Source organism: Mustela lutreola, chromosome 4 (genome assembly GCF_030435805.1).
Source record: "Mustela lutreola isolate mMusLut2 chromosome 4, mMusLut2.pri, whole genome shotgun sequence".
In the NCBI taxonomy this organism is placed as follows: Eukaryota; Metazoa; Chordata; class Mammalia; order Carnivora; family Mustelidae; genus Mustela; species Mustela lutreola.
Genome location: NC_081293.1, coordinates 155,031,408 through 155,057,541, shown reverse-complemented (window position 1 = coordinate 155,057,541; position 26,134 = coordinate 155,031,408). Strand labels below are relative to the sequence as shown.

The 26,134-nt window shown below is 41.5% G+C and overlaps 1 protein-coding gene across 3 annotated transcripts in view; it reads right to left on the bottom strand.

The window, feature by feature from the left end:
* The window catches only part of CREB5 (cAMP responsive element binding protein 5), a 403,426-nt gene that overhangs the window by 82,927 nt on the left and 294,365 nt on the right, over window positions 1-26,134 (bottom strand). For all 3 annotated transcript variants that reach the window (XM_059171450.1, XM_059171451.1, XM_059171452.1), the window contains exons 6-7: window positions 19,045-19,171; window positions 13,878-13,988 (exon numbers count right to left, since the gene is read on the bottom strand). In XM_059171450.1, coding sequence (XP_059027433.1) covers window positions 13,878-13,988; window positions 19,045-19,171 — 238 coding nt within the window. The remainder of the gene's footprint in view (window positions 1-13,877; window positions 13,989-19,044; window positions 19,172-26,134) is intronic.

Sequence of the window (26,134 nt, the reverse complement as noted above, 5' to 3'; positions counted from 1 at the left end):
GTCTCATTCAGTTTGATCCCCCAAATCAAGTACAATATTGGCATTTTGGAGGTGCTCAATTTTGAATAAAGGAATGAACAGATGAATGGAATGCTCAGCAGACTGAGCTTTATATGTAATAAATCTACAAAACAGATCTCTTGGAACTAAGTGAGCTGGGAACTAAGAGATTAATGGTGGTGATGTGGCAAATTATCTTTGTCTGAGGAACATGCTCGGCTTTTTAGCTTATCTTTCCTTACAAACACAGGCGCTGTCTTTGCATAACTGGAACTTAGGAACAACCCTCTTGTAGAGCCCCTGGTCATTAAGCCATGACTCTGCCCAGACTTGCTCTTTAAGAAAATTCCCAGGAGATAAAGTTCACTGCAATGATGGAGTGAGATAAACATGCTTTTGCTGTGATCCCATGTTCTCACATACCCCATACTGGCTTGCAGAACAGCTGGACTCATTCATTAGATTTGAAAATAATCAGGTCTTCACACTCTGTTATCACGGGTATGGTTGTTCCAAAGGGTATGCTGGCAAAGAGCCTTCTTAACCATGTCCTAGAGACTCAACTACCTTCACCCAAGGGACTGAGGGACTCTTTCTCTCCTTCACTGGCACTTCTTCTAAATGCACTCACAGAGCATAAGGGATGCTCTCATTCAAACCAGTAATGACTCTAGGTGTTTTGGAAAAAATTAAATGCTAGAAATGGCACTGCTTGTGTCATTTTAGGGTACCCAGCTGAGTCTCATGGCTAGACGTAGTCCAAATATTTGTATAATTTAAAGTAATTTGTACAGACATAGTAAAAGTCTATTTTAGGCAATGGAATTTAATATATATTTCTTGGTAAGCCTTTGGTCTTTCGTGTAATTTCAGCTCTAATACTTTAATGTTAAAAAATGTTTTCATATTCATGTGTTTGTGAGCTAACAAACCATAAAACAATAGCATGTGTTTGAAATACGAAAATATGCCACACTGAACTCTGTTTTCTAAAATAATTTTTTAACTATTTTCAAACAGTTTTTAAATTATCTTCATTTTTACATGTTTGAATTAGTTGGTGAATTCGAAGCAACAGCTGTATAACTCCCATGGGTTTCTACATCTAAGCATCTATAAAGAGCACAGTAATTTAGTTCATTAATCAAAACTAGGAGTTAAGTTCTAGAACTGAGTTTACCACAACTTTGCCGAATGATCAAAGGTAAGGTACTTAATCTCTCTTAGTTTCAGTTTACTATGAGACTATGGACTTTGTACAAGTATGTTTTAAACATCATGAATTAAACCAATAAAAAAAAAAAAGAAGTAACCTTTGAAGCAGAAAAAAAAGGGGGGGGGGAATAGAGGAAGCGAGTGAGAATACTATGTGCCAGTTACTGTGCCCAATGATCGCCCTGTATTACCTCATTTAATCATCAAAACAACTCTCTAAGAGAGGCCCTCCCACTATCCCCCATTTTATAGATGAGTAAATGAAGAACAAAAAGGTCAGGCAACTAGGTCATGCAGCCAGGATTTCAAGCCAGACAGCCTTATTCTTGGGTCTTTGCTCGTAACCAATGCTTCATTCTGCAACTCAGAGAGAGAAAAAATTAAGAGCCATCTTATTCTTAATTCCCTTTGAGAGCTGTGGCTCCATGGAGAGACTAGCATGACAGTCTATATGAAAGGTGTGAAAATGTTCTGCAGATCTTAAAATATGAACTAGAAGTCATTATTCACATTATTACTAACGACCAAGACTTGATCTTTTCCAGTTTAATGTTCAAGGTTTCAAATATGAAAAAACAACCCTCAGATGCCGTAACTGACAGTAATTTGAACTTCTGCCGGGACCCAGATTTGTCCTGCATTTGCTACAGCTCTGGGTGGGGAGAAAACAGTCAGTCTGGCCCTCCATTCAGGGTCAGGATTACAATTTGGTTTTGTTCTCTGCTTGTCGCCCTGGGTGCAGGAAATGATGGGCCACAAGCAGGGGTTTGGAGAGTCACAACAAAGCCAGGCAAAACTGCTCAGGAATGTCAGAGGCCTACTGTTTAAGGGGAAAAAAAAAAAAGAGGCCTAGTGCGTAGTTGATGGTAATGATAAACATTTGTCAATTGATTCTCACTGTGTGCTTCCACCCCTGCTAGAATTCAGTTGCCACTTTGTTTTTAGGTTGCCAAAGCATGGAAGGGTCGGACCCCAAAGCTAGGTTTAAATCCTTGGTCTGTCATTTGTTGGTTGAGTGATCTTGGGCAGTTCACTTGCCTATAAAAACAGGGGTACTATTTTTATAGGACAGGTGTGAGAATTAAGTCAGATAATACATAGAAAGATAATACATAGAAATACATAGGTCAGATAATACATAGAAATACATAGGAAGTGCTTAACACAGCGCCTTGCTAAGTCTTCACTTCATGGAAATCACATAGTTAATACGGTCTGTGATCAGAACTCAATGCATGTTTGATATTATATAATTAGTTATTCATATTCGTTCATTCAACACAGGGATATTCTGTGCCAACTATGGGCTAGGTACTCAGAGCCCCTCCTTTGGGGAGCCTAGACGCTAGTGAGGAGGTCACAGTCTGGTTACCAGAAGACTCACTCGACCTTAAAATAATACTCCATTAATATCATCCCATGGGACTTACAGCTCTTTCATATTCTCTGTTTAACTTTCTTGCTTGAGAGTGAAATCAGCCACATTTAACCATCCAGTCATGATGATAAAGTTTAATCAATATAAATCCATTCTCTTATATAGTGACTGGTGAAATAAAATGGTCAGGGGTTGATTTCCCATAAATGGGATAAAAGCAGGAGCCATATAATCCTACCTCAGGTAATTGTGAAAGACACAAACATATCTTTAGTTTATTTAAGGTACTCGGGTATATATTTAAATAGACAAAGGCTTGGCTAGATAAACAGAAAATGTGGAAGAGCCACATTTATATTCCTAGAGAAGCCAATATTAAGCTGAATAGCTACAAAACCCAGAAAACTTAAGGAAGATTTTTAAAAACCCTCAAAACTGTGCTTCCAAGCACAGTTCGTTTCGTTTGTGTAAACAAACGAAACAACCTCCTCCCCTCAAAAAACTACTGAATATATTTTAAAGTATGCATTTTAAGGTCTTAGAAACAAGTGTATAATGAGTGAAATAAGGTAGGAAAGCCAGCTAATTAATAAGGATTTGAAAAATGCAGTAGAGGGAGGACAACCTGCTCTACCCTTTTCCCCCTGGATTCCAATATTAGTCCTAATTAAGGAAAATTACTGTAAAGTACAGAAGTGTATCAAAGATGAAAATCAACTAGCCAACAAATATTGAAAAAGACATGCAACATGACCCATAATGTAAAAAATACAAACGAAAACTGGCAAAGATTTTGTTAAAAGATGATAATGCTTGAGGTGCCTGGGTGACTCAGTAGGTTAAGCATCTGACTCTTGATTTTGGCTCAGGTCACGATCTCAGGGTCCTGAGACTGAGCCTTGTGTTGGGCTCCATGGTCGTGGGAGTCTGCTTTGATTCTCTCTTTCCCTCTCCCTCTGCCCCTCCTACCCCCCCTCCCCAGCACATTCTTTGTCTCTTTCTCTCTCTCTAAAGTAAACAAAGAAATCTTTTAAAAAAATGATAATGCTGAACACTTCTGAAAATGCTCTGAGATATCCTCTTGTATTAAAGATAGGAATGAAAATAAGTGTAAATTTTAAGAAATTTGGCTATATATATATAGATAGATAGATAGATATAAATATTTAATTCTCTTTGACCTCATATTCCTAATCCTGGGAATCTATGGTTTTTAAAATTTATTTTTATAATCAAAGGGTTTTTTCTAGTTGAGAAATTCTAAATATCCAGAAATAGAAATAAGGTAACAGTTAAAATTTTTATGTGACACCTGTAAGATAAATATACAATTATTAAAATGTTTTTAAAACACACTTGATATGGGAAAATGCTTATAATATGAGAAATTTTTAAAAAACAGGATAAAAAGTATATATTCAGTATACCTAATTTTTGATATATTATATATATGAACAGGGAAACAAGAATATTTTCATTTTAACATATCTCTAAAAGTTTGCCATTATCTATTAATTTTTGACCAAAAGTACACTGGAATTCATGAATTAATTAATTTATTCATTAAAATATTTTATTTATTTATTTGTCAGAGAGAGAGAGAAAGAGAGTACTAGCAAGGGAAGAGGTAGGCAGAGGGAGAAGCAGTCTCCCCACTAAGCAAGGAGCCTGACATGGGGCTCCACCCCAGGACCCTGGGATCATGACCTGAGCTGAAGGCAAATGCTTAACAGACTGAGCCACCCAAGCGTCCCCGGAATTCATGAATTTATGTATTAAAAAAGTACTCAAGTCTTGGGCCTACATCAAGGGGATTTCAATACTTAAGTATCCAAAACACCTTAATATAAAGCCACCTAACTGTCAGAAGGGGGCACACTGGGCCTTGAGGGCTTGTGCAGGGCTTCCCTGCAGAGCTGCACTTGGCTATGGCTGGCAGAGTCCCAGGTACCAACCAATGCAGGGATTTGGGGAGTTGTGGGAAGGATTCTCACCTGCTCAGATATCTCTCTCCCACTCACTTTTCATAGGTCCTGAAATTCTATCACTGTGAATCAATCATCTAAGTTAAGTCCTACCTTATCCCTGGAACTTAAGGGGGGAAAAAAAATCCACAGTGTAAGGTGGGGTGATGTATTAATTCATAGTAACATCCCCATCTAAATTAGTTGATCAGACTTTCCCTTGTTCATTCTAGCAACAAACATTTCCTGGGCACCTAGAACATTCGGGAGAGATGCCAACTTGGGGACAAAGAGCTGAATCAATTTGGCCTCTGTGGCCTCTGAGCTCTAAGCGATTGTAGGCTGGTCGTGAGGCCAGAACGCAGACAATGACACATAATAAAGCTCCCCAAGGAAGAGATAAATAAGGTACAAATGGAGTCCACCCTTGAGTGCAGAGGGCATGCAGAAGAATTGCACCCAACCTGAGGAAGCTGAGAAGACTTCACAGGAAAGGTGCATTTCAGCCGAGTCTGGCGGCTGGGGGGGTGGGGGGGTAGGGAATGAAGTTTGCAGAGGTGAAGGAAATAAGATAGGAGAGGCAAGGCAACCAGAGAGAGCCAGAAGCCTCCAGGAAGGTGCCAGCCTCCTGGGAGGGGCTCTCAGAGAGTGACCCTGATGTGCAGAGCTAGGTCAGGCGGGACAGGCTAGAAGGGACACAGGTCCAGACTGAGCCCTCGAGTACCATGGAAACACAGGCGCGTTCCCATGCAAAGTGCCAAAAGGGAGAAGGATGTTCCAGGAAAGGGTGCAAGTGAAACACGTGCCAGCTCTGAAATTCTAGCCCAGTATGCTCCTGTTCCCTCTTCCACTTCAGATCCTGGCTGTCTACTGGAATCACGTTACGCCTTGCCTCTCTGGTTGCACTTTTAATCTCTACAATTCAAGGCCACAGTTGGATGAAAATCTTGTCCTCCTTAAACATGTCTTCTGTTCTGGTGACTGTGAATACCATTTCAACACACAAATACTTGCTGTTTGGTTTTATTGTGTGGGACTTAACTATTCTGAGAAGCTAGTGATTCATCTTATTTCTACCAAGGCAAACACAACAGTCAAATAGTACACCAGTACCCTAGTACGGCTAGCTTTTCAAACTAACGGGAGAAAAAAAGACAATTTTAAAAGGATACAAGGAGGGATACTTTTTGTTAGTTTTTTACTCGAAGATTAAATTCTCCCTTTTAATTTTTAAGAAAAGAAATATCCCAAAACTTTAAGAAAACATTACTTCTTCCATCCATTCCTGCGTCCCATCTTCAGTCACCTTCATAGCACAAATTTTCTGACAGATTTTCTGTACTTGCCACATAACATGCCAAATCAAGGCAGAGCCATCAGCCCAAAGTGCAAAGCAAACTTTCGTTATTAGTCGTGCTGGCAAAAGTCTTGGAAAGATACACAAATTCCAAGAAAAGACCAAAATATATCTCTGCAAAGCAGAACTTCCCTGTAACAAGATTTATAAGATTTCCTCACCACGCCCCCCGCCCCCACCCCCGGCCCCGGGCTATTCTAACAGAAGCTGAACTTATTTGTACAATGTTCCAAAGCAGACAGGGACACACGCACACGCACACGTACACAGATACACAAAGAAGACGTGCCTGAAAACTGTCTGAGAGGGGGTGTTCCAAACCGGACCATGTGCGGTGGTGTCCTTGCCCAGATGCATCCGACTTCAGGCTTGGGAACACGAAATAAACACAAAAACAAGACCCGGCAATGCGCGTGCTGGGCTGGATGACAGAGGCGGCAAGCAAATATTGGGATTGTGTTTCACCTATTGCCATGGTTACCAAAACAGGGTGGATACGGACAGAAAGAGAAAGAAGTCAAACTGGGAAGACAATGCATCCCAGGAGAATGTCTGAATGTGTGTTCGAGGAGCTTGCTGGGGAGGGTAGTGGGGGGAGCCAAGAGAAGGGATCCGATGGAAAGAGGCGTTTCAATACCCCTTTGTGTTGTGTGAGAAGCCAGCTCAGTCAACTCTCTGCACCGGCACAATACAGACCTCCGAAGGCCCATGGAAGAGCCCCACAGCCCAAGGAACCCACAGAGGAGATGTGGGAAGTTTAGTTTTGCTTGGTGGCAGACAAGATCGGGGCAGTTTGTCCTCAGCACGAAGAGATGAAATACTGTGTGTGTATGCACACTCTGGATGATGAGTAAGAATAACTTAGAGGTATCGGAGAGGGAGACCACCAGAAGAGATTCTTAACTACAGGAAACAAACTGAGGGCTGCTGGAGGGGTGGTGGGTGGGGCAATGGGGTAACTGGGTGGTGGACAGTGGGGAGGGTACGTGACGGAATGAGCATTGGGTGTTATATGCAACTGATGAATCAATCACTAAACTATCCCACTGAAACGAATAATATAGTATATGTTAAGTAATTTGAATTAAAAAAAAAAAAAGGAATTGCTTAGTAGTATCATGTCAAGACCCGCCCCTTCCTCCCCCCACCCAGTCTCAAGAAGAATTATAGAGAATTGGGCCCATTCTTTTGGGCAGTCTGATGGTTAGCTTCAGTTCCCAGTTGACATGATATAAAAGGGAAAAGCTGATTGACCCTCTTCTCCCAGGTACTTTGCCTCGCTAACCAAACTGCAGAAAACACCAGGAAACCCTCCCCTTACAAAGTTTGCTATCACAGCAGCTGGCAGATGGCTTTCCTTGTCAACTCCTGACTGACACAGGAGAGTGAAGTTCCATAAAGTTGAAAATCCAGAAACTGAATTTTAATTCCTTTTCTTCCTGCTAATTAGCTATGTGACCTGGGAAAAGCTACTAACTTGAACTTTAGGCCTTTTTTCCTCAAAGGGAAAGGATTTTGCTGAAATAATCTCCAAGCTCCTTTCCTTCTTTGGAATTTGGTGATTCAGAGGCAATCAATAATCTCTCAAATTCCTATTTTCAAAACAAATATAATCAAATGCATAATCCTATGTATTTGAGGTTCTGATCAGCACATGAAAAGTAATTCTGTAGGAATTTATTGTGTTCTAGAGTAATAAAAACAAGTGGCTTATATTACATGTGGTTAATATTACAAGTGGTTGCTAGCTCTTATCAAGGATCTGATAATTTAAATGTTACTCCCCAAAATGGCACAATATATTCCTAAAATTTAAATTTCCTATAGTTTAAATGAGCAAAGTGGCAATGGATATGAACTTGTATACTCTCAGCCAACAGAAAGGAGTTGGGACTTCTTTTGCTGTTAGAGAACTACTGCTGCTTTTAACTCTTTAATAACCATAAGTAAGCTCACCTTCAGCATTTGTCCTGGCCAGAGAGAAATATGGATCAGGCTTCTCTCCTGGTTTTAGCCGATGAGAACTAGAGAGTCTAATAGGCATAAGCGAAAAGGTAGCTGGGTCTGAGCTATTCGTCTGAGCCTCATCTTCCTTTTACCGCTGAGGTTTGTTTTTGTAAGAACTTGCTTCTACTTAGGACAGGTTACCACAGGGACACCTGGGATGGCATGATGACGTAGAAACAGGACAAAACCCACAAGAAGACTCAGGTGCAGGGCCTGGTGATGCCACCAAACAATGCTGGAAAAGCCACTTAACTTTTCTGTGTCTATGAAATGAGGAAAGTACTATTTCCCTGTTGACCTTACAGGGTTGCCGCAAGGCTCTGGTGATACCCAAATATAGAAAGCTTTGCAATTTGCAAAGGGCTCTATTAATAGAAGCCCATAGGGTGATCATCGCTCCCGCTGGCAAATCCTGACAGTTTAGAGCTAAGACCAAGAGCCCAGTGCCTGGGTTCCCATCCTTGCACATTTTACCAGCTTGTATGTTCTTTCCTAAGTTACTTAACTTCTCAGTTTATTCATCTGTAAAATGAGAGTAAGAACAGTATTCTCCCTCATTAGACTAATACGAGGATTAAATGAGAAAACATAAGATGCTTAACTCAGCTTCAGCTATATACACAAGTGCTTAGTTAATGTTAACAGTTACTATTTTCTACCAGGGTGTTTTAAGAGAGCAAAGTGCCTTTAACAGGAAACCCACTGCTCATGTTAGTGAGGGCGTAGATTTTTGTTGCTGTCTTTGTTGTCATGGAATTGTACATAATTCCTGCTCATCTGGGTATGGGACAGTGGTTTTTCACAGCAGCAAGGGAGGAAGATTCTGAAAAAAAGTGGCCACCTTGGCTCAGGCCATCCTCATGTTTTGATCACTGGTTTCAGGGACACATGGCTGTTAGCATGATTCAAAAGTTAATGAGAGTTTCTTTAAAGTCAACAGTATTTCCTGCCTCACCACAAAGCTTCTGAGAAGCAGACAGCTCATTCATTCACTGTTATTTTTTTTTAATTTATTATTTTTTTTAATTCCTGGACTTTTAGGAAGTGAAACTGGGGATGATTAAAGCAAAATAGGCAAATCGCAGAGCGGCATTTCTTAGGAGAGTCAGGGAGATGTTACCTGGAGACTGTCTTTTCATGTGTATAAACTTTCCAGGCAACTCCATATGGAGCCAGGCTCCTCTGTGATTTATCTGTTGGACAGTGGGTGGCCAAGGGGCACCGTAGGCAAACAGTTATCCAGCTCGATAATTAGGGAGGGGAAAGGCAAACACAAACACACCCAGGTTGACATTCAAAACAAAGTGGAGATTGAACCACAGATTGCGCATTATACCACCCTAGTTCTTGTCTGCCTATCTGCCAGCAGAAAACCAGGGGCCAAGAAAAGAAGCACTGTTAATAATTTATCAGTACAGCTGATGAAAAAGGCACAATGCTGGGTAGAAACCTGACAGTCTGAACTAGGGGCCCAGCTTTGTGTTGAGATGATGGCTTGATTTCCCTAAGTTTTTACTTGCCTTTGGTACCCTCACTTATGAAAGAAGGAATTTGGGCAAGGTCTTCACTAAGTACCTTCTACATCTAAAAGCCTTTGACTCTCTATATTTTGTTTGTTTGTTTCATTCACTCATTAATGCACATATTTATGGACCTATTCAATAAATTGTAAACCTCACTATAAATGAGTTATTGACAAGTCGACAATTGAAATACAGCACAGTTAGCCTATCACGATGGAAGAAATAGCACTTAGTATTGATCCTTCTCAATTCCTGGGAGGTCAGTGTTATTCCACCTTCTGTTTTCTAAGTGTTCCAAACTGGACCATGTGTGGAGAAAAGATATATTGCTTTTCTCTCAAGGAAAAAAAAAAACAAACATGCCAGAGGTCATTTCTAGATATCCTTCAAAGAAATCAGATGTAGTCAAATACTCTTTCTTTCTTTTTTTTTTTTTTAAGATTTTATTTATTTATTTGACAGAGAGAAAGAGATCACAAGCAGGCAGAGAGGCAGGCAGAGAGAGAGAGGAGGAAGCAGGCTCCTCGCTGAGCAGAGAGCCCGATGCAGGGCTCGACCCCAGGACCCCGAGATCACAACCTGAGCCGAAGACAGAGGCTTTAACCCACTGAGCCACCCAGGCTCCCCTCAAATACTCTTTCTTAGTTGATTACTTAGCTTAGCCTTTATCTATTTTATCTTCTCCTTCGGAGACCCACCCTTGCCCCTTAGCATTCCATCCCACCCCCACTTCCACTGCTATTGTTTGGTTCCTTCTCCTTATTTTAATTCAACTCAACTCAACTGATCAAATTCAGTTCTCAATCATGCGGCCTCTCTTAGCACAAGGAACCTTCATGATGCAAGGGTTCACTTCAAGGTGCTCCATCCAGATGGATCCAGTTAAGGAGGCCCCGGACATTCGGACATTCGGTACGATCAACCGCCCCTCGCCTTTTCCAGGTTATCTGGAGGTCTAAACCTCTAAACGGGAGGTCCTTGCCATCCTTATCTCCCATTTTGTTGTCAATATAAACGAACCCCGAAGATTTTAGTATAATCTACTGGTTGCCGTTACCAGGAAGCTGTAGATATTTTTATCTAAAGGGTCAATATTGTGATGAAAAATCTTTGTCAGTGGAGTCTGAGATGTTAGTTAGCCTTTGCTATGTGACGCATCATTGGGCCAGTATTAGTAAACCTCTTGGAGCTTCAGTTGTCTCAGCTATAAAATGGGGACAACAGCCCTGTCATGGCACTGTCCTGAGGGCAAAATCAGGTCTCAGGTATATGTACTTTCTTGGTATCAACATTCCCTTGGCTTCCCTAAGTTTGTCTATACTGAAGGTTGGGTATCCAGTGACCTTCCTTTCTAGCAGACCCCACTTTCATGAAAGATACCCACTGATCTCAGGAATCCGGGAGGAAAAACTCATTGTTTTGGGTGGTTAGAAGTAGCTAAAGTTCTCACAGGTTTGAGTCTCCTCTGACCTCTAAGACAAAATCCAATTAGCATATATTCACTTGTATAACATGAAGCCATAGGTTTGTAGCCTTGATTCTTTAGAAAAAGAATCCATAAGTCTCAATTAGAATCTGCCAGAATCATGACAGTACCAGCGTGGACAGCTGTGACTTTAGTCCACTGAAGTCTACTGCCTGATGTCCACATACATTAAATCAAAAAAGAGCACCGTGCTACTTGATTTGGGTTTCCCAGGTTATTACACTGTACAGCTTACTGGAGACAGTTATTTTACTCTCTTCCACCATAGAAATGACCAATTTGTGGCAAGAAAGATGGATGCATCCTACTGAGCAGTCACTATTCGGACAGCTTCTAACAAAGCTGTAGAGTTAAAGCAGTCCTGCCTTAAGCTTTTGTCCACCTCCAGGACCTCCAAGTTTCACCAGAGATGCAGGATGATAGCTTTTGTCAGTGGTCAATAGAGAGTGTGAAATAGACACTCTGACACCAATGTCCCCAGGAGAATAGGTCTGCAGTGTTGTGGTGTCAGCGACACCCTCCCTGGCCGCTCTCTGGTTTCTTGTGTGCTCCGAGAACACACCCCGCAGAGTGCATTCATCACAATAGCCCATGTGTGACCTTTGGAAAAGTCCTTGAAAACAGTGAAACAGGAGTCTTAGTTGAAATCTGGAATCCATTCCAGTCTTACACAGGAAGAAAATTAGGCATAGAACAACAAAGCCCACAGTTCAGAGAAACCTGGGGAGGCTCTGGCTGACGTTAAAATCATGAAAGATTTTTTTTTTCTCTATTACTTTGTGTTTCGTAAAAGCTTTTCATCTGAGCAGCCCGAAGCTGCTAGAAAATACTGTCAGTTAGTAGAGGGCAATAACTGGTTTCTCCAGTGAATAAAGCAAGCGGAATGAGAATAGAAATGCTGAGTAATGTATTAAAAGCCAATTACTAAACATTTTCCAGGCTACTAAGTAAATGCTATTTCTCCAAAATGTGAATGGCCAATACCACCATTTTCCCCCTTGGAATAATGGATTGGCAATAATGGTGTCAGGGTTGGGAGCCTAGGACAGAGACAACAACTATGCTCCCTAAGCCTTAACTCCAAGATAAAGTTCATTAACCTGGACATCATGGATCTGGAAAGACACATCCATCCACCCAAAGCATGAATCAGCAGAATTGTGTGCTTGCTTAGTAAATTTAACTCGGCAAACATCTGTGGGGAAACATGATTTTATAGGTACAGACCAATTTCCTTTTGTCTCCGGCTGATATTATTCACAATAAGTGGCCATGTGATGTGCTTTTCTTTCATACGTATAAATAATAACAAACCTATACTCCCTTTGGAAGCATTCTCCTTCTTTGCCAGTGCGAAGAGAGGGGTAGGACATTTCTGAATCAAGCAGTGGCAGATAATCCAGTGAAAATCAACTGGCAGGGAAATTTGGTTTGGAACTATGTGTAAGAATCCACCTAAGGTTTGTCTGGAAGGTCCCTCAAATGGGATACAGACCCCCGACCAAACAAGATGATTCAGAAATAATCCAGCTGGGGGAGTAGCATTGGGTGCTCAGACCCAGAACACTTATTCATACACATGAATAACTTAATTTTGTTTTTTTCTTAAGTGCCTTCACAGTTCATTTTTTATTTTCCTTTAAAAAAAAAAAAAAGAAGTAAATGGCACTACTCTGGTCTCTACAACAGATGCCAGTTTGAACTTCACTCTGCCAGCAAGTATTTGGTTTGGCTCTGCAGGGCTTGAGTTGAAAAAATATTTGCCAATTCCAAAAAGATTTAACGAGCTTTGCTGAAGATGCCGGTGCCATCTGGCATGTCACAGGGACTGTGGCATAGCAAAGAGAACTCTCTTAACCACAGATTTTATTTGCCCGAGGTAGCCAACACTGGGGATTCAGGTGCTTCCTTGAATCAAAGAGCTGAAAGTCAAATGAGTAAGATTTCCAAGAGAAAGTGACCAAGGCAGGCGTCCAAAAAACTTGCTGCCATTGAAAATGAAGTCACCTGGTTTTGGTGGCTGATTTTCAGAACTGTCAATAACATCCTCATACCAGCCACCAGACACGGTCCCCATCGCTATCTGTCAGGAAACCAAATAAATCTCCGACTTGTAGCAAAGCTACCCTGATCCAATATCAGATCTAAAAACTTTGCTACAGTGTATTTTGTTGCCATCTGAGACCTTACTAATGGTGAGGCCAGAATTTAACTCTATGAAAACTGAACAACCCACTTCAAGTAACTCTCCTAAATAAAGCCAGCAACTTTACTTTATATTGCAAAGATGGACATAATGCATAAATCTTTGATAGAACATAATGCATAAATCTTTCACTGTGATTGGAAACACTGACCTACCTGCACATAAATCTCAAATGTTAAAAGTCACCAAAAGTTGTCACCTGAAATCATGTATTTCAGTAAGACGTGCAATTACCCTGTGCAAAAACAAGGCTGTGATCCTTTGAATTAGTGTCACATCTGACAACTATAACAAAATATGAAAAATATTTCCATGCTAGTGTGTGCTTAAAAATCACGTGTCTGTTTTCACGGATATGGGGACAGGAAGAGTGATGGTGAAACTGTGACCACCTTGAAGAAGAGACACTCTGGATTATTTTTGCTAATTTTACATTATGAGAAAACATGCACCTACTTGAGTGTATCCTACCTTAACTCCTATGGATCTCCCCAAACCCCTACATGTCCCTTCCACGGAGGCTGATCCAATGCTTATTACATGGTCATCTGATGCCAAGATTCAATAACAAATATCCTCAAAGAGAGAGCCAAGTTCCCTATTGCCTTTCCACAGAAAAGACCTACTCACTGAAACAATGACAGAGCCATCTACCTGACTTAACTGAAATTTGGAAGTCAGAGTAGAGATCAAAGAAAAACTCATGAAATTTTAAAAATGATTATTATAACTGTTACTTACCATTTTGGCTTCTGAATGCATTGGCTGGACCTGGGGAGAAGCACAGGGGTTGTTCAGATTTGGACCTTGCATTCCCAGGAGGTTGGAGTTCACTGACATCTGTCTCTCCATCTAAGAGAAAGGAAAGCAACAGAATCAGAAGTCTAAAAAAATGTGGTCTAGGTCCCAGACAAAGCTGCATTTCTCTTTCAAGTGGGTCATTTAGAATTTCTTTGAACAACTCCAGAGAAAGACTGTGGTTTGGGGAAGGGTAAGTAACACACTTCTGAGCCTTGAACTCCAGGACATCAAAGAATCACTCCAAAGCTGTGCCTGCTATAGGAGATGCCCCATGCCAACGAGAACCATGTTGTCATGGTACATTTACAAACAAAAGTATGGAATATTTCCACTTTTGCAAACACTCCAACTGCCACGAGTCATGCTTCTTTTTATAACTGTAAAAAATAATGTATGCATAGAAAAATGCTGCAAGGATATATACCAAATGTTATCTCAGGTTATCCATGGCTTTTCTACCCCCCTAAATTTTATATGAAAACATGAATCATTTCAGTAATAAGAAAAACATTAAATTTAACTTAAAAAGTAATACTCTTGAATATACTGGGTCTTCTTGCCACTGTAACTTATGAACACAATCGAGATGACCAAGAGCGGGGCGCCTAGGTGACTCAGTCGGTTACGTGTCTGCCTTCACCTCAGGACATGGTCTCAGGGTCCTAGGATCGAGCCCCACGTCAGGCTCCCTGCACAGCGGGATGTCTTCTTCTCCCTTGGCCTCTCCCTCTGTGCTCTCCCTCCCTCTTTGTCTCTCTCTCTGTCAAATAAATAAATAAAATCTTAAAAAGAAAAAAAAAAGAAAAAGAAAAAGATGACCAACAGGTATCTGAGCTGTTGCCCCTGGCTCACCTCCCCTTCCCTGTTAACCTAGTCATGACACGACATAGCGGCAGGTTTTGGCCTCACAGGCGAGGCCTTTGGGGAGTGAAGAAAGCAGGTGAGGGTACCGTACCACACATGATGGACACTGCCCTCCTGGCTTGCCTAGAACTAACATCATTTCAAATACCTGCATGAGTTCTGGCCTTTTGTCTCCAGGGTATCCCCGTTAAAAAGGAAATACAGTAAAACCTCTCTTTCAGTCAAGGAAGGGTATGTCTGACTGATATTTTCTGTTGAGTAGAAATTGAGGATGTTTCAAAGAACTAGAAGAAAGCAAGTACACTTAATACTAAGTTCCACAGAAGACTTTCCTCAAGAGGAAAAAAATAAATTCTTCAATGCAAAAGCTCCCCTTGCCAAAGGATGGAAAGGAAAACGGCTCAGAAACTTGAGGGAATCCGGTTTCTGCTCAAAGTTAGCCCCGGGAGGCTGAGGAAATAAATATGGAGTTCTTTATCACTGGGGCTTTTCCCAGAGCGCAGGACAGAAACCTCACAGGCAAGAATGGAGAGTGAAAGCCAAGGTAAATGCCCCTTCAGGGTCCCTGCCATGGTCAGGTTCCAACCCTGCAATCCCTGCTGGGTCCGCCCCGGGTGCGGGGCTGCAATTACAGCATTAATGTGCGGCTTAGCTGAAGTGCTCACGGAATGACGTGAGTGACGAGCGGACAATCCCTGTCACAGCAAATCACCCTTCGCCATCCCTTAGCCTGAAAGAGCATATCCGTTATCTGGCAGTGTATGCTTCAAAAGGAGCAATCTGATGAAGAATTTTCTATACATTCTAGAAAGTGCCAGCAAAACCTTTCGGGGCCTCATCAATTCAGCAAAATAAAATGTTCACTCCCATATGCCCCCTGATTCTCTAGGTAGTCTGGGTATTTTATTTTTTATTTTTGTTTTTGTAATTCTGGTAAAATATGCATGTCATAAAATTTACCACTGTAACTAGGCTTCCGTGTACAGTTCAGTGCTATTAAGTACGTCCGTGTACTCTAACTGTTAAGTCACAAAGACTACTCCACAGAATGCTTGTTCCTTATAATTCCCCCTTCCAGAGTCTGGGAGATGGAAGAGCTGGAAAGGCATTTGACCCTTTATTCCAACTGGTAACCATCTCCCAGAGGGAGATGAAGTCCAAAGGAGCTTTTGCTTTCAGTTTCCTGAAGGAAGGTCACTGAGAACTACAAAGCTATGAGCTACAAAGAAGGGCGAGCAGCTTACTTGCAGCCTCGGGATCCAGAATCAGTCATGCTTCCCACTCTGTGGAAAAGTTAGTTACAGACTACTCCTACTCCATGACTCACAAATTCAACAGAACATTGAAAACAGGCTGATTTCTCTACTTTAAAAAAAAAAAAAATTGCATTTTTCCGTCTTAGTGATGATAGGGGGTCAGCAAAATCCTCTGCAAGACAATGATTTGGCTTTTACGCATAAGGTTCTGCCCCATGAGTGTGCTTTGGTGAGGTGCTAGAACCAAGAAGTCAGAAAGATGGGAGTGGTTTTGCCAGACACTAAGCAACATCTAGCCCTGGTGGTAAAGCATCCAGGTAAAGGATTTCACCTTTTTATGAGCTTCTCCTTTCCCTCTGAAACAAATCAGAAAACGGGAGCTACAGTCTCGACAACCTCACTGGGCTTCTGTGATTATAATTGAGTGTTCGTATTCCCAAATGATGTAAACATTGGACTTTCAAGATAGGAAATCACAGGACCGTGAACTCCTGCCTCGTTGCTCACCGGAACCCCAGCATCTCGCATAGTCCTTCGCTCCTAGCAGGCATTCAGCAGAAGCTTGTGGAATGAACAGATGCATTATTTGCTTCAGACCTAGGATTTTATGAACTGTGTGGCCTGGTAGTAGGTACTGCAAATCAGTTAAGAATATTAGCTCGGCCCGCAGACAGACAGACCTTTTCTACCAAGGGAATCATGGTTCCCCAAGGGCAGGAACTCTATGAGAAGACTATGCTTACAATGCCAAAATCTGAGCCTAGGAGCAGGGAGCTTGATAACAAGGAGGAAAGGACCTAGATTTCTGGGACCAGGAACTCATAGGGGTTTTTGTTTGCTTGTTTGTTTGTTTGTTTTTTAAGAGATTTTATGACAGCTTTCATGAGTTACCTTTGTGTCACTCTAAGGTTTCTCAGCCTCAGCGCTGTTGACATCTAGGGCCCAAATAATTAGTTTCTGGTGGGGGCTGTCCTATGCATTGTAGAATGCTGAACAGCATCCCTGGCCTCTATCTACAGAGGCCTCTACCCTCTACCTCTCTCAGTGGTGACAACCAACAATGGCATCTCCAGACGGTGCCAAGCAATTGCCCCGAGTTGAGAATCAGTGCTCTAGATTGACAATATTGTCATGGCAGCTGGGAATGTCGGTGACATGGGCTGGGGAAATACTGTGGGGGGTGGCATCCCTGACTTTCTGTTTACATTGGCTCTTGATCGTGTACCTGATCCTTTCCTTCTATTCTGAAGCATTAGCAGGAGGCCAGGTTGTACAATGAGATGATATGGTGGAAACCACTGCCAGATACTTACTCACTGCACACTCTCTGCCCGTGTCCCACCTTTGTCCTGGAAACAGTACAGTTTAGCCAAATGGAAAAAAAAAAAAAAAAAAAAAGGTCACTGAAGTAGTATTTTTCTGGCTGATGGATAGAATTTATGATAGGACACTAATTTGGGACAAGGGGGCTTTAGCGTCTGAAGGAAAATGCTTATGGTGGGAGTCTTTGTGCGCCTGGCTGGGCTGAATAAAACCTGGGCAAGTGGCATTGGTGGCGCTGTCATAGCTCATCTGAAGATGTTTCAGGAGAGCAAGGCAGGGAAAGTGTGTCAACTCAGCTGTTCCTTCCGGCCCGATTTTGCAAAGACTGTTCCTAGTCAGGACGACCCAATATTTACAGCAGCCAGGTCCATTTCTCTGAACTTGGGGCTCCCAGCCCTCATCCATCCCTGCCTCCACTCAGATTCATCGGCGCACTGCTCAACCTTCGAGAACCTGAGCTGCTCAGCGTGAATTGAGATGGGGGTTCATCACAGCTGTCAGCTTTTCATCTGGAAAATGAGCGTGTCAGTAATTACTGCAATCCCATTCCCACAGGATGCCGATGAGAGCAACGTGAAATGACAAGTGTAGACGGTTCCTTAAAATGTGAACATGCTCTGCTAGGCACTGTTGATACTGTTTGGGAGGGTTTTCACGCAATTGTTATGTCATCTCTTAGGGCTTTTGAGAATAGCTGTGGCCCCAGGAATAAGCACACCAGCCCAGGCTCCCCAAAGCACAAGGCCAGGAAGGGGATCCTGTGGAAGGAGAGCAAGGTTTGCCCTGAGAAACTCTGGATGTCCCTTCTAGGCTAATATGTTGTTTTCAGGGGTAGGGGATATGTTACGTAATGATCATAGACCTTGGAGTCATACCACCTGGATTTATATCTTTAGGGTCCATCTTACTCAGCCTCCTGTGCCTCAGCTTCCTCATCTGTAAAATGGGGGTAATAATGGTATATCCCTCACAGGTTTGTTGTGACAGTGAAAGCAGAGAATATAGTGGTATCACACGGTGGTTGACTCAGTGAGCTCTGTGGCCAGGATTTCTGGGATCAGAACTCAGCTGTGCTTGCTTCAGCCAAGCAAGCTACTTGCCATCCTTTTCCCATTCAGACATGGGGGATAGAAACAGCACGTGCCTGACAGGATTGTTTCAGGTGTTCATGAAGTGCCTATAAAGGGACTAGCACATGGTAAGCCCTTAATAAATGTTGTGAGCATGCGTAATAGAACATGACACGCAGGGACACCTACTAGCAGATATTCTGTACCATCGTTATTATTTTTGTTATTATAATTGTTGCTCTGAGTCCTGGCAAGATCACTCCCTGGTGAGTTAAGGACACTCGGTATAGAGCCCAAGCTATATAGATTTTGGGCTAGGCATAAAACACTGTGTCCTTGAACAAATTCTATCCCCTGGGTGTGGCAAGCTCGCTTGTCACCAGCAGGAAGATGGGGCCAGGCCTCACTAAGGGAGCACTGGAGGGCGGGAGAGCCAGCAGGACGCCTAGGGACAGACAACCAGGCCCTCTCCACAAAGTAGCACACAGCTCAGCTCTTCACCCAGAAGAAGTCGCTGTCTTTCCAGCTTCGATCTCAGCTTTTCCTTTACTGCTTTCAAAGGAGCAAGGCTCAGTGGCAACGAGAAGCACTTACTGGCATCAAGACGGCAGAAGAACCCGGCATCGTCGGGTTGGGCAGGGTCCCAGGCATGGAGGCTGGCATAGGCTGTCTCTGTCTGTTGTGGAGATGTAGCAGAGAAGATAGAGAGCCTGGGACAGGCCTGGCAACACACAGAAAAAGCAGACATTATTCCTGATGCCTTGGGGCGGGGAATTCACTGCCTGCTTCCCCATGTCCAGAACCAGCGGGGACAACACCATTACATGAGCAACAGATCAGATCCTCTGATGGGAATCACATAATTGAGGATATTAGGGAAATAATAACAAATAAAACACAAGCCTGGCTTCCTCTGCTGCTTCCTAGTTAATACACTAAATTCCACTTCATTTCCTGACCTCTTGTTATCTAACTCATGTTCAATAGTCAACAAGTCGGCAAATCTCCTACGACTCCTGCCTCTTAGGGAAGGGACTTCAGGGTGAAATCCTGTGTTTACTCAGAATTCTCTGCCCTGTGGAGGATCTTAGACCCTGAGATCTGTGTATGTCATCTGGACTCTCCTATGCCTCTGCCTAGAAGCCCTCCTGGACACACTTTCACTGTCTGGATTGTAAAGCCAACTTGATCCATGAATTCCCAATAGAAATCTGTTTTGACTTTTTCCGTAGTTCTCCACTGTGGGTGGAAAAAACAAACAAACAAACAAAATAGCAACAACAACAACAACAAAAAAGCCAGGACACAGATCAAAGTAGCAGGAATGAGGTTCATGCCAGTGCAGCCAGCCTTTCTCAGGCAAGTCCAGAGCCCAGCCCCCGATTACCAATCCCTCATTTTATAATAACTGGAGGTGTTAGGCTGTTTGACAGAAACTGATTTTGGCCTGACCCACAGAACTTGGGTAAGCATTCCTCTGGGGAGTACATAGTTCGAACTTTTGCTTCAATTTGCCAGAGCGGGGAAAAAAAAATTTAGAACTTTCAATTGATTTAATGAGCCAGGGAATGTGTGGCTGAGGGAAAAAGGAAATTATTTGTGTTTATGAAAAATGGCAAATAAGTGACCTCCTCAGCTAAATTCTCAATCTCCCAATGCTTTTGCTCTGGGGAGCTGTATAAATGTCAAACCATTAAATTAAAGATTTAACAAATAAAACAAAACAAATAAACAAACACCCCCCCCCCCACCGCAGGGACCTGAGCCTTCCACGTTAAACTACCTTATCCTGAATTCCTGAATGCCATAAATGAAGCTACTGTTTCTAGAATTAATGCATTTTCTTAAAAAAAAAAAAAAAAAAAAAAAAGATTTGTTCATGTTAAGTGCTGCGTAATGACTGGATGGAGATGTCCTATGTGGCCCAGGGCCTTTCTCAGCTTCAGGGAAGGATAATCCCATTCAGAGTAGCATGAGAAGGCTCTCCTTTGGACCTCAAATGTCTCTTGTGCCTGACTTGGGGAGAAAGGGGGATTGAAACAGGGAGGTCATGCCAACAGGATCTTCTTTTGCATTGTTGCTGAAATCTCAAAGATTAGGTTTTCTATTCTTTTCACCCAACAGCTCCTTTGAGTAGAGCTAGCTATCCCAGATGCATGGATTTTAGAAGGATTAGTGACAAATTAGTCAATATTTATATGTTCAGGAAGTTATATAAGTGAAAATATAAAAGAATATAAAACCTTTACCCAGACTCTCTGTAGATGTACACAAATGATACCTAGCTTTATGACCAGAATGTGTGTATGAATAGTTAGTTACACGGAGAGGCCAACCAGAAGTAGCCTGCAACAATAAAATGAGTGTTTTCAGAAAAGCAAATGCATGTTATAGGTATTTCTTGACATGTGCCCTGGGGCCCTCTGGAGTATAGATTAACAATAGGATTAGTAGGGTCTTTGAAGGTCCTTCACCTTTCAGAGCTGTAGCAAACTGCCAATTGTAGTGGCTCCAAAACTCTACAGTAGGTTGTACCTTCACTGGGTCTTAAAGCCTACCTCATTCAGAGATGGATAGCTCCAATCAGATAGGTATAAATGGTGGCTCTGTCAACAGACAAGGTTTGCTTTATATTCTCCAGTCTTTTTATTATTATTATTTTATTTTAAAGATGTTTATTTATTTGATAGAAAAAGAGACAATGAGAAAGGTAACACAAGCAGGGGGAGTGGGAAAAGGAGAAGCAGGCTTCCCACCAAGCAGGGAGCCCGATGTGGGACTCGATCCCAGAACCCTGGGATCATGACCTGAACTGAAGGCAGACGCTTAATGACTGAGCCACCCAGGTGCCCTATTTTCTTCAGCCTTAATGTTTTGTTTGTGACCTTTGCTGGGAAGAAAATAGCTGTATATCAAAATATGTCATCTTTAATAATGGTCAGTTCCTGCAAGTGCAAGGTTAGTAACCTAAACTGCCCTGTTTTATAAGGAGAAAGATTCACTGAGACTATCTCTATAGATAGTTGTTAATCATCTATCCATCCACTCGTGTACAGATACCCAGACAGGGAGATGTACACACATACATCCATGCATATGTACAGATACACCTAAACGTACAGACATACAACCTTCTACCATATGTCTTTTCCCCTAGTCACTGGGAGGAATGCTTTGGGTATAGATAGGGACAAACAAAAATAAAAGACAATTGAAAACATTGTATAATGATGATTTGTCATATCATCCTCCTAAAGAAACGACAGCATATTATCATCATTTACATTTTGTTTCCAACATGATATATTAATGCTAATCTTGGTGATCAGTTTCTATTGAGTCATTTTTAGAAAAGAAATCAATTAAACCATGCTTATGTGAATGAAGATGCAAAAGTAATTCAACTCAAAATGACTTTTCATTCTTTACACAACTAAGGAAAACTAGCTGGACAGAGTAGCTGGGAAATGGTATACTTACTTCCATACCATGCATAGATGTACCAGATTTTTAAACACCAAGCATTCCTTCATTAATTAAGAAACCTTTCCAGCATACTGAGCTCCCTTGGAATTATAATAATAATTGCCTAATGATAGCAATCAACCAATTAACATATATAGTTGAAAGAGAAATGGCTATTTGAGAACTCTGCATGTTTGGATTCTAAATAACTCTCAATTATTGTTTTACACAGATCTATATTTTATTTATTTATTTGAGAGAGAGAGAGAGAGAGAGAGAGTTCACACATGCATACGTGTGCACATGCAGCAGGGAGGGGCACAGGAAGAGGGAGAAAGAATCTTAAGCAGGCCCCACACCCAGTGTGGAGCCTAACACAGGGCTTGATCTCACGACCCTGAGATCATGACCTGAGCCAAAATCAAGAGCCGGACACCTAACTGACTGAGCCACCCAGGCAGCCCTCCACAGATTCTATAAATAAATTTCCCAACCCTTGCTGGGAACAATACTGAGGGGTTTTCTATGCTTCTTTCTTGGGCTTTTAAAACTACAAAAACTGACAGAAAAGAAAAATGTACTCTTACCCATCGCAGGGTATACAAAGGACTAGACTGAGGTAATTATGTAGCTTGGCCCAATAAATAATCATTTGTCCAGAATATCCTGATCACTGAAGCAAGAGTGGTATCAGAATAATTATATTAATTATCTAATTCCTTTTGTGTATATAGAAATAATTATTAACACATTGCACTTGCTTGAAACTTTTTATATTGCACTTACACAGTTTCATATTTTTCAAAATATTTTCACCTTCCTGTGACTTGAAACAATGCCATGTGGTGGGTAGGTCAGATTACCCCCATTTTACTCAGAGTAAGCTGAATTCAGAAACATTTAAATATGCCCAAGGTCATATGGGTCATGAAAAGAAGCAAGGCTCATATTCAGCTTGCAACACAGGGCTTCCCCCATCATACCTTGATGGCTCCCATAACTAAGCTATTATTGATTTTTTATACTAAAATAAATTCACGGTCTATTTCCTTTGATATCCACACTGCTACCTGGACTGGGCAATGAAGTAGTAAAATTATGCAGTATTGCTAACATGAGAAGTCACTCATCCATGTGAAATTATGCTTTCTTCCTTTAAAAAAAAAAAACAAAAAAAACTTCCCAAACAACATATCAGTTAGACTCTGAAAATAAGATGGCAAATCGCAGCAAAGTTGTGAAAACAAAGACCCAACAGTCTTTCTCCAGTGCAGGCTTGTTGCCATGAGCTAATAATTCCAGACTTTGAGCAAGCCGAGCCTCCTTTTTAATAACCATATGCCTCTAGGTAAAGTATTTCTACTAAAAATTATTGAGGCATGGAACAAGGTAAGATGTGTGAGCTCATGTTGGATTGTTCAATTACTAAACTGAGTCCCGTAGCATTAAGAGTTTTCCAACTTGACAGATTATTCCTCTTTATACACTTGTATAAACATACTGCTTACGGCTGAAATCTATGTAAGCTTTTCTTTCAATTAAAATGTCAAGGATGACAGACTGTGTTTTCAGTGTCCTTAACAGAATGAAAGGTACCACAGCAAGCGATTTCATGTCCTCATTTTTACCCCCAAAGGATGTCTTCCAGTCTAGCAGTGTCTGAAAAGCGAGCTCTGTGTCTGCCGCTCTTTGCGCTTGGACAAGCCCAACTATCTTTACGGAGCGAGGGTCCGGTGATTTTGTTTGGAAGTCTCAGGAGAGTCACTGCAGACTGTTCTCCTTTCCCAAGTCTTCAAAAGGTCCATGGCACCCCAAATTGCCTATTGAACTCAAGACAGATAAATCTACCGGGTGTGTGGTCAGGGAAAGAGAAGAAGCCAGCAGTGGAAAAAAAAAAAAAATTAGGTTAAAGAATTAGAAGATCAAAGTTAGCTTGAAAATCCAATGACAGACACCTGAGAAACGGTGAGCACGTAATAAATAACAACAGAAAGGAATCAGTGGGACTTGGTGTGCAGAATAATACGAAAAGCTTCAAAGCAATAAGATGGAAAGAAGAGTGGGCAGGGAGCAAAGGATCCAGATGTCGCTGCCATTAGAGTTTCTGACTCTGGGGGAGAGACTTTCTTTGCTTTGGGGCTCTCCATGTCATCATCTGTTTAATGAATGGGTCAGACTACAGGCCATCTGGAAATGCCCTGAAGCTCTAAAATTCAGATTCTAGAACTTGAAAATGAGATGTTTTTAATCTCATGAGGCATAGATGTTCTGTGATGATTAGGGAGCTCTTCACGGCTCACTGATGAGTTCACAGTGCTTCGGCCAGCACGCGCAACATGGTGGGGGGTCAGTGTCCGTACTGAATGGGACGAGTCAGTACAGCACTTCGTTCTTAATGTCAAAGATAAACTTGAAATATGAATGAATCGCAAATAGAAAGTGTCTCTAAAAAGCAAGAGAAGTTGCTAAAAAGGACTTGATACATCTCAGGGGGTCCACACCTTTTCCTCATTTACACGTAACATAATTTCACACACAGACTAGAGAAAGAGTATTGCTCACGATCACTGTATTTGCTTCTAAAGAGAAATGTGCCTTCTTTCCACCTTCTTAAATGAACTGTTGTGGCCTAACCTGGCCAACTAGTTTCTGTCTAGGATGGGGAGACTGAAGAACTAAAGACGGGATTACAGACTCTTAAATGTTAAGAGAAGGCTGTTTGTAATGAGAAATGCTTATTCTATCATTCTTCTCCGAAGCGGAATTTAAAAACTCCTATTTTTGTAAAGAAAGCAAACTACAGGATAATCAAGTAGAATGGGAAATGGGAAGATAATATAATTAATTTCTTCCATGGGTGATAATTATATTGTAAGATGGGGTATTGAAGGACATGGGTTCAGAAGACGGTCTGCCTAGGTTGGAATCCCAGCTCTGCCCCTTACTAGCTGTGTAAACTTGGGCTAGTTACTTGGCCTCTCTGTGCCTCAGTTTTCTCAACTATTAAATGGGATGACAGAGATTGTTATCTTGTGGCCTTAATTGAGCTACTACATATTAAATACAGTTGACCTTTGAACAACGTGGGCATTAGGAACCCTGACTCCTTGTGTAGTCAAAAATCCATGTGTAACTTGAGTCTCTCCAAAGTTAACTACCAGTAGCCTAATATTAACAATCTATTAACATATATTTTGGATATACTATATTCTTGCAGTAAAGTAAGCTAGAGAAAAAGAAAATATTATGAAAATCATAAGGAAGAGATATACATTTACAGTACTATACTGTACTTATTGAAAAACATCCACATATAAATGGACCTGTATAATTCAAACCCATTCAAGGGTCAACTACATATTGAATATTGAATTCAATAAAATTAGTTATTTTTGTTATTATTCTTCTGAAACCCAGACCAAACAACAGAGTAATCACTATACTTCAATCAAGGAACTGGGGCTTAAGGCTGGGATCTTAAAGTTAACACCAATCCTTCGCTTTAATTAAGAAACCACAGCCTAACCAAATGCCTGTAAAAGTGTCCCAAACTTCCAGCATATATAAGATATTTCTTTAACAACCCATTGACTTTAGATTCCCAAGCCCTTCTGCAGAGGCAAATGGACTTCTCTCACCCACAGTTTTACATAATTTCAAAATGATTCACACTATTTCTCAGAAAAGATCTTTGAAAATATTTCCTCAAAATGGAACCAAACTAGTTCCCCAGAGATTGGTTCTCAGTATCTTGTTTTTCCTGAAAACAAGGACAAAAATCCAACAGAAGTAGTAATTGGGAAAACAAGACAGCTATCTGGCCCACATTTTAAAAGACATCCTATTACCAGTATCTTTTTTGAATGAGCTCATGCTCTGCACGAAGTCTCACTGCCAAGCTCCTAAAGTTGGATGGCAAAGACAATATTTCCCCTTTTAACAAATGAGGAATTTGAGACACAGGAGTAGAAATATTTAGCCTGAGAAAAGGCACCAAAATATCAGCAGAATTCAATTAAAATATGTATTTTTCATTTCAAAGCTTTCTTAGGCTCAAGGGAGGACCTCTTGTAAAGATCTGGAACCCCTCTAAAAAAAAAAGGAAAAGAAAGAGATCTGGAACCTCCCTGCATGATTCTTACCCCTCCCGGCCTTTCTCCCCTCCCCTGCTGCGTTTCCTTTGATGACACAGGCATTTGGGCGTCTGGGGAGAGAATTT